The following is a 9,264-nucleotide window of genomic DNA, read 5'->3' on the forward strand; positions in this document are numbered from 1 at the left end:
AAAAAGAAATTCAACATCGAGCCTTAAGGAACAGTGCATCCTTTGGCATTCCATGTATAACAACGTCGTTTCCATTCCTTCCGTTAGTCTTCTTATTTAACCTACAATAACCCGTTTCCAATCGGATGGAGCAATTCAATCCCAGCAACTTTTTTTGGGGTCACGAATCCTAACCTAGCCATCGAATTCTATACAATTTAACATTCTGTTTCGGGAGTGTGGGTAGAAAATATTGCACGTAGGGATGTCAACGGGACGTATAGATACAGTTAGTAGTTTTCCCTACTCTACTCGCTGGATAAATATTCATTATGTACTCGTACCATATCCATTGGGTATCTGTTATGCAGGTATCCGCCTATTTTTTTTTTCATATCCACGAGTATCCATAGGTACTCGCGGGTATTTCCAAAAGTATTTTAAAAAACAAATATTTAACCATAATTAATGTTTGGATCAACAAACTTACTTCAATTGATTTCTGAAAAACAAACAAATAAAAAATCACTAACAAAATAAAATATTAAAGAAATTACTAACTTCATCAATGTCTACATCTTGCAATATTGTATAAAGTTTCATGTTGTCCAATTTTAATCTAAAAGAGTTTGAAAACATAAGAAGTTCAGCGGGCACGGGTATCCACGGATACGGATACTATGATACTCATACCTGCCCCGTTAACATGCGATTATCAAAATTACCCATATCCACGGATAGCTGGTATCCATTTTTAATATTTATTTTTTACCCATTGCGTGTTTTCTCAACGGATATCCGTAGGTATGGATTTTTTCTGACATCCCTAATTGCACGTCTAGTGAAGGGTGGAATTTTGAAAAAACTTTAGTCTTGTGGAAGCAATGGAAAAAAAATGGGTGATCCTTGTATTTTACGGAATTGCTCAGAAAAAAGGTAAACAGAGACGTCAATACAAATAGTACTATTCACCTCCACTCAATTTACGGAAGACTATAATATGATGCGGATTACAGCGAGACCCACTGCGGATATGGAAACAAGAGTACCTATGCAGTATTTGATCACATCATACTTTGCAGCTTCTACATGGGCTCTTAGTTCATGAATTTCCTGAAAGAAATATCCCACTTCAGATTCCAGTCGAAGCTCAACATTCTCCAATAAAAACTAAAATGATCATAAACTCACCCGATCGAGTTTGTTTGTCAAACTGGAGGTTTCAGCGTTCTGATTAGCAAGCTCATCTCGTATGCGTCTGTGTTTTTTAAAGATATATAAATAAATGAGAGAGTAACATTAGCTTAAGCCACGTCAAGAGTACCAAAAACTTAGAATTGCGATCAGTGCAGTTTATTTTTAAAGAAAATGATAGATTTGAATAGCTTCAAGGGGAAAATGGTATTCCCCAAAACGAATCTGTTTAAAAACATCTCATAAGTTTTCATAATTTCACTTACCCTCTTTCAAGATTCAGGTCTAGACGTTGTCCAGCAGTGACTTTGTCAATCTCGTATCTGTAACAGATAATAGAAGACATTGAACTAATATTTGTGAAAGTGGAAATTAAATTTATTCAGTTGGAAGAATATTTTTGATTAATACTCCGTGGTGCGGACCTCATTTCGCTTCTCATCTTCTCAATGTCACCACGAAGCTTCTCAGTCTCACGTTGCAACAGAGAAAAATGATGCTCCTGCATCACCAATCACTGAAAATGAGTTTTAACAATTACACTTTTCGCCCAAAATGATTCATCTCTAACTCTTAGTTCAATCTTTCTTTGAGCTCTTTCATTTCATATTTATATTGGTTGATTATAAGCATATCATCTACATACAAGAGAAAGAACAACACACTCTTTTTTTCTCTTTTCAAGATGTAGACACTTATCAAAATTGCTCCTCTAAAACCCTGTCTGCCTCGGTAAATCATCAAACCTTTTGTATCACTTTCTTAGACTCTGTTTCAAGTCGTACATGATTTCCACAAGAGACACACCTTTCCTTGATCTCCAACAAACTCCTCAAGCTGCTACATATGGTTCTTTCAGAAAAGTTGTTTTATCATCCAATTGTTACAACACCAGATTTTACTAGTTAACAATTTACATCAAAATCCTTATCCAACAGTGTTGTACAATAGGTGACAGTGTTTGCAGCTTCAAGCACCCTTTACCAAATAGTCTATTTAGTTAAAATCTCTAATGCACCAATACTTTAATTTATATCACATATCGAACGACACTCTAGGATACTTCACCGATGCATATCCATGAAGTATATTGGAATTTATGCAGCTCAAATAACTCCATAATAACACAGATTTATAATTTATAATTTTGGCAATGTCTAAATGTGATTTAAATTTGGATACACACACTTGCAATTATCATGTTTAAATATCTTTTTATAGATTTTTAAATGTGTATTTGTCACATATCTTATCCACTTAATTTTAAACATAAGAATATCATCATATTGGATAGCATGCATAGTTGGCTAAAATATTTAGCAAAGGTAAATAGAGAGGTCCATGCAAACATAATGCAGCAAATGCCTAAGAGGATTTCTAACCATGGGTTAGCATTATGGCTCAGGCATTTCATTTTTTAAATTCTATACATTGACAGAATAAATAACCTCACACACAAGGGTGCTTTATTTATCTCCCACAGATTGAGATTTCAGACTTTTGGTTGTCTGCCCAATATGTCAAACCTCAGCATTCCATCCTTCACCCTACACGTTCTCTTTGTTATATGATCAAAAGGGAACTCTAATCCTATTTCAAAATATAAAATTTATTGCATGTTCATAAAACTTGATTGAAATTATTGGTCTCTTAACACAGGCCACCTTATTTGTGCCACCATATTTGTCTTTCGAGAATACCGAGAGGAGTGTGTAATCCACTGAATAAATTGACTAGGTACTCAAAGCACTTAATTACTGTTAATTTGGACATTATTTTGCTTGCTTTTGGCTTTTAGTTATTGCAGACTGGGATTTTGAGTTTGGCAAATGTTAACAGGTGACCTTAGGGGATAAAGCATTTGTTGAAGATTAAAAAACAAAAGAAGTATTAATTAGATATTATACTTTTTACCTTTGTCTATGGTCCACACCTGGTCCTAAGCCTGGATAAAGGTGGAGGATCGTGTTAAGCCTTTGGCAGCCAATGCAAAAGTTGTCAATATGACGTCCTGTGATCTATGTAGTCAACTGTACCTGGTGAGATAAGACTTTGTTGTTGCTGTTGTCTAAATATCATACTTTTCATCAACTATATTTTATTTGATATTCCTTAACAAGGGACAGGGGTACTTGTTAGCTGAACCCTTCATGCTACGGTGGTTCTAATTCTTACAATCCTCACTAACAAACGTTTTCCATGGGAATAACCAACTGCAATAGTGGCTATACACGAATTTCAATCTATAATAGCTATATAGCTAACCAGAGTGAAATCTGCTTCTGAATATGCACTAATAACTAAACGGATTTTAAATTTACAATGTCACCAAATCATAAGATTTCATATATAGCAAGTCTTGCAATAACTAATTCATACCAAACATGACGGAAAGAAATACCTGAGAACTTTGCACTTCAGACTTGAACTTGGACAGACTCGATTCTTGAAGCACTTCAGACTGCGAAACTCCAGAGGAAAACATATGCAAATCAATTATAGCTCCAAATTCAGAACTCTTATTTCAAGAAAAATAAATAAAGAAAAACAAGAAAACCCACTCACCTTTTGCATCTCGATTTTTGAAACAAAAGAGTGAGCTACATTTTCCAAACTATCATTCAGAACTTCGGTGATTGCAGCAGTTATCGCTTCGGCTTGTTTGGACGGAACTCCTTTGGCCTCTAAACCCCTTACCTAGGGCAATATAATTTGTCTCACAAGCCAAACAATGAAAGTTGAATCAAAAAAGTAATTGAAATCTACCAGCGCAAGTGTGTCGACCAGGAACGCGCGCTTTAGGTTGGAGTTCATGACCTGCGAAAGGTGCCTGCTACTCTGCAACGTCAAAGAAGGGAGTAAGTAGTCGAGGTCGCGGTACTTGGCCAGAAAGAGACGATGATTGGAACACAGATGAAAAGCGCGTTTGCACAAAGCCATTCAAAGTCCAGAGATGTGAACTGCAAAGTTGGAATATGGAGATTTGGGCAAAGAGAGAAAAAAAGAGAAGTGCAGTCTGCAGAGGCGGGCACGAATTAAACGCCTCTTTGTCCAAGATTGTTGGTCAGCAACGCCACTAACAACCTTTTACCTTATGATAATCAAAAATAGGTTTAAATATTTTTTTTCGACTTCATTTCATTTTTGTAGGGTTTATTGTGGAGGGTGTTTATTTTGGGAGAATATTTAAAATGGTCCTCATTTTTGTATTTTGTGTTTTATTTTGTCATTTTATGTGATACCATTTAAATGAGTAACGGAACACCTGACATGATTTGTATTTGCATTGGAGTATGTTATGTGTACTATACAGATGACTAATTAAGGTTAACTTCTCAATTTGAGAAAAATTTTGCAATTAGGGAAATTTCTTCATATTCGTCTTTCTTGAGCTCAGATTTGAAGAGGAAGCCGCTAATACTTATCATTTGATTGTTGGATTGCAGTTTCATTCTTCATTTCAATTTTCCGATTAATCATCATCAACGAGGTAGGTAGGTTTAGGGTTTTCTGGGTTGTATTTGCTCGTGGGTTAGGGTTTTCGTAATTCTATTATGGGGTTTGTTTGTACTTGGATTGTTGTGATGTTTTGCATGGTTTCTAAATTACTTTTATGATTTTGTGTAGTTTGTGTCTGTAAGTGGGGCTCAGTGGGATATTATTTTAGTTCGTTTATTTGTCGGTTGTCAGTGTAATGGTTCTCATTATTTTATTTGTAATTGATCGTAGCAGTGGTTCCCATTGCGTTAAAATAGGCTTAATAATACATCTTTTTTATCTGTTTAATTTACTTAAGGACAATAAGTGATGATAGGTTCAATGTTGTTGTCCACCACGGTGGTGAAGTAAAGTTCCATGAAGAGGCGGCTGAAATAGAGGTTGGGGATGCCAGTGGTTTGAATTGACCATGTTGAGGGTCCAGGGTTTGTGGACGTGGATTTGAATGTAGCTAGTGATGTTGAAGTGGAAGGTATGTTTAAGATAAATGACGTAAGACAAAGGGCTTTTAGAAAATGGAATACATATGTGTCAATATCAACAGCTCGTAAAACAAGAACAATGGCTGCAAATATAGGGTCATTTAAAGAGCAATATAAAAGAATCTACGACTATGCACATGAACTACTAAAATGTAATCCTGGATCAACTATAAAAATCCAAATGGAAAATGATAATGATGAAGCAATTTTTCAAAGGTTTTACTTCTGTTTAAAAGCATGTATGTAAAGATTTCTTTGTCTTTTGTAGACCCATCATAGGTTTGGATGGTTGTTTTTTAAAAGGAAAATACATAGGTGAGTTGTTGAGTGTTGTGGATAGAGATGTTAATTATTAGTTACTACCTTAGCGTATGCTGTTGTGGAAGTTGAAAACAAATAAACTTGGACATGGTTCTTGAAATTGCTTATTGGTGATCTTTGAGGTATTGACGTGTGTGAGACAATGACCTTTATGTCAGACCAACAAAAGGTATGTTTAATATATGTTCATTTTATTAATTTTTATTTAATGTTGTAAATACTAATAATCTTATCATTGCACATTAGTGCCTGTCATTCAGGATTTATTACCACTGCTGAGTACAGGTTTTGCATGAGGCATCTGTATACAAAATTCGGAAAAAAAAAATTCTCTAGCCAAAAATTAAAGATACTCATGTGGAAGGCTGCTAGGAGCACACACCCAGCAGCTTGGGAAAGAGTGTTGTTAACCATTAAAGAGCTCAATATTGACGCTTACAGATACCTTATTGTTATACCTCCAAGGTATCTCTAGTGTACAAATACCTGATTTATGTACTATTTCTGTACAAATATCTAATTTTTGTACAAATACCTGATTTTTGTACAAATACCTAATTTTTGTACAAATACTTGATATTAATACTGATGCTATTATTCATGCATGTTCTGGTCCAAGTCTAGATTTAGTGGTCAAGCCATATACGACACAATTATCAACAATATAAGTGAAGCGTGTCATAAGAGAAGACCATGATAGGAGCTACAAACGTCTAAATTATTATTTTTTGGAATGTGAACCGCAAAGTTGGAATATGGAGATTTGGGCAAAGAGAGAAAAACGGAGAAGCTGCAGTCTGCAGAGGCAAACACGAATTAACCTCTTTGTCCAAGATTACTTGTCAGTAACGCTAGTAACAACCTTTTACATTATATTATGATAATAAAAAATAAAAAATAATTTTACTAATTATTATAAAATAAAATAAAAATATTACTAAATTTATAAAACTTATATTTTAACAAATAATTATAAAACAAACAGTTATAAAATTAAAATAATAAAATAGTTTATAATAGAAAAAGTAAAATCAAGAATAAAAATATGTATACTAACAAAATTACTAAATATATAAAAAATACTTGTCTTCATTAATTGTTATGTGTTATTATTTTATTATTATTAAAATAAAATCTTAATAATGTTTTAGTTCGTCTTCATTAATTATCACGTATTAATATTATTAATATTATTATTTATATAAAAATAAAATCTTAATAGTGCTTTCAATCCTAAAATTTGAGATAAGTTTTTTAATAATTAATGAAAATAAAAATATACGTTTTAAAGTTTGAGTGACTAAGACATTTTTTTTAATTTGAAAAAATAAATAATTATTGAATGGAGTATATTTAGGTTTATACGAAATGCAGTACTGTTTAAATTATTTATCAAAATTTAGAATACATCATATATTTAATATTAAGGTTTCTACTAAATCGGTTAGACACTTTTATATTATAGATATTTCGGTCTCTAATCTTTAACTTCTTCGATATAAATGATTTTTTGTTGTCCAATCCATTTGAGTTTGAGATGTACTGTAAAAGATATTTTGATGTTTAAGTCAACATTTGTTTAAATACATGTTGTATTGAATGTTGTAAGTATAGAGTCCTGTTATCTCATATAAATTCATTATTTACACTACTCCTAACGAGTTTTTACTTATCATTGACCTAATTATCAATACAATACAAATGACTTTAGACAGCACTAAACAAGACTGTGTAACAATGTGGTTTAAACATATTTAAAGACAACATTTTGTTTAGACGTGACTTAAAAACTATCTTAAACAATATTTATACAAGTATTGCTTGTAAAAAGTGTGGGTTAATTTATAAAAATATGGTCTAAAATACACTAAAAATTAAAGCTTTTAGATTATAATTATTATCTTCCTCCTTTTGTGACTGAAAACGCAAAACTTAAATTCAAAAACGCAAAATTTGAATTTCTTCCATTTTTTGATGTTAGACTGAAAAAACCAATAGCTCGCTATGTTGAAAATGTGAAATTTTAAAAAACACATAGATCAAAATCGTTGTCTTTTATGAGGATTTCAAGCAAAGATTTTAAAATTGTTATCGTACTGAAAACCATAACCTATTACCTTCAACTACACTCACCTAGACTATGTTTCAAAAATTATTATCTAAACTTTAACCCACATTTTTTGTGATTTAAATAAATATTTTGTATCATTGCCTAAAACGATTTTTGTTGTAGTGTATAGTCCAAACATGTATTTTGTATGTTGTTTGTTTAGTTGTTTCCTAATATATATTTACTGAGCAAAATTTATGTTGATTAATTGTATTGAACTCTCAACCTTCTCATTCGGAATAACTATAGTCAAACATACCTTAATTTTGTTTCCTATGTTATCTTTCCTAAGACACATTTAAGTTGGTTAATTGGATTGGATTATCAACCTTGTCTGTCCAATTGATCATATATCTCCAATAGATCACATTGTTCGATGAACTTTAGACTAGTCAATATTTGACCAAAGGTTCATACTATAAATATAATTTTATAAAATTAAAGTCAAAATTCACTTGTTAATTGTATTTTAACTTCTTATTTAAAGTTATGCATGAATAAATTTGAATCTAAATATTTATAATCTATTTCCTAATTTAAATATCACATGAAATTTAAGTTTAAAAAATTAAAATAATAAGACATGATAGACATAAAAAATAATAAAAATTAACATAGATAGATTTTTATTAAATAAAAAGTTATGTAATACTTTTAACAAATCACTATATAAAATAATATATATATATATATATATATATATATATAATATTTTTTGTGTTTATATTTGTTTTCTAATTTTATCATTGAAATAAAAGAATTTTAAGTTAAAATAATTATTTATCAAATTTATTATTTAAGTATTTTTTTGAAATTTAATTATTTTGTTTTATTTGGCCCTTGTTTATTTAACATCTTTTAAATTGTGAAACTATCTAAAAAATATGAAAAATGTTTATAACATTATTTATATGTAAGTTTATAATTATTTATACCAAAATATATAAAAAGATATTAACAATAATAATTTTATTATTTTTATTATTACGTGTTTTCGTAATATATAATATAAAATTTATGAACGCAACTTTTATATATAGATTTTAATTATAAATTATAAAATTCATAAGACTGTAAGTAATTTTTATTATTAACCAAATTAAACTAAGAGAATCGGAGGAGGGAGACATGCATGGTGACTGACGTAATACTATTTATGTGTATTCTACCTGACTCCAATATAGAACAAAAGAAACCCTTGCGGCTGCTCTGTTTTAAACAAAACAAATAATCAAATTAAAAAATTTAATAGGTGTTACACCTTTTTAAATCAAAGTCATGTTAGGGTTAGATGATTCTAAACTGGAATCGTATGGGGTTAACGATCGTAATTAATTACAGAATTAATTAAGAAGATGCAAAAATTCAAATTGAAAATAGTGGGAGGACAACATTTTTTATATTAGAAAATATGTGGGATGTGACATTTATTATTATTTGTAGTTGCACCTCATGTTCCTTTCCAAAAGCCATCAAGAATTTTATTTGTGGTAGATGAATAACACATGTGCACAAAATATTTTACTTCATTTTTTAATTGAAATAATAAAAAAATGATATGATTCAATCTCAAACTCATTTGAATGTAGCGGATAACAGCGGAGCACGTGAACTGATGTGTATTCGAATCTTAGGAACTAGTAATGGACGATATGCTTATATTGGCGACATTGTTGCTAT

At 31.0% G+C, this 9,264-nt stretch overlaps 1 protein-coding gene across 1 annotated transcript; it reads right to left on the minus strand.

Moving 5' to 3' along the window:
- Positions 1-864: 864 nt before the first annotated feature.
- LOC114162429 (protein FMP32, mitochondrial-like) lies at positions 865-4,241 on the minus strand. The gene is made up of 7 exons (XM_028046315.2): positions 3,940-4,241; positions 3,739-3,870; positions 3,575-3,634; positions 1,599-1,675; positions 1,440-1,496; positions 1,171-1,237; positions 865-1,092 (listed from the first exon to the last, which is right to left on the minus strand). Exons 1-7 carry the CDS (start codon positions 4,111-4,113, stop codon positions 973-975), a joined length of 687 nt encoding a protein of 228 aa, XP_027902116.1. The 5' UTR covers positions 4,114-4,241; the 3' UTR covers positions 865-972.
- Between the last annotated feature and the right edge of the window lie 5,023 nt (positions 4,242-9,264).

Source organism: Vigna unguiculata, chromosome 9 (genome assembly GCF_037176805.1).
Source record: "Vigna unguiculata cultivar grain cowpea cultivar isolate G323 ecotype 2 chromosome 9, ASM3717680v1, whole genome shotgun sequence".
Taxonomy (NCBI): domain Eukaryota; kingdom Viridiplantae; phylum Streptophyta; class Magnoliopsida; order Fabales; family Fabaceae; genus Vigna; species Vigna unguiculata.

What these genes read in the sequence shown, in the direction of transcription:
- LOC114162429 (XM_028046315.2), bottom strand. Translation starts at nt 4,113, where the DNA reads ATGGCTTTGTGCAAACGCGCTTTTCATCTGTGTTCCAATCATCGTCTC. An exon ending in TGGTCGACACACTTGCGCTG is followed by an intron (nt 3,871 to 3,939) that starts GTAGATTTCAAT and finishes ATATTGCCCTAG; the next exon opens with GTAAGGGGTTTAGAGGCCAA. An exon ending in CAAAAATCGAGATGCAAAAG is followed by an intron (nt 3,635 to 3,738) that starts GTGAGTGGGTTT and finishes GGAGTTTCGCAG; the next exon opens with TCTGAAGTGCTTCAAGAATC.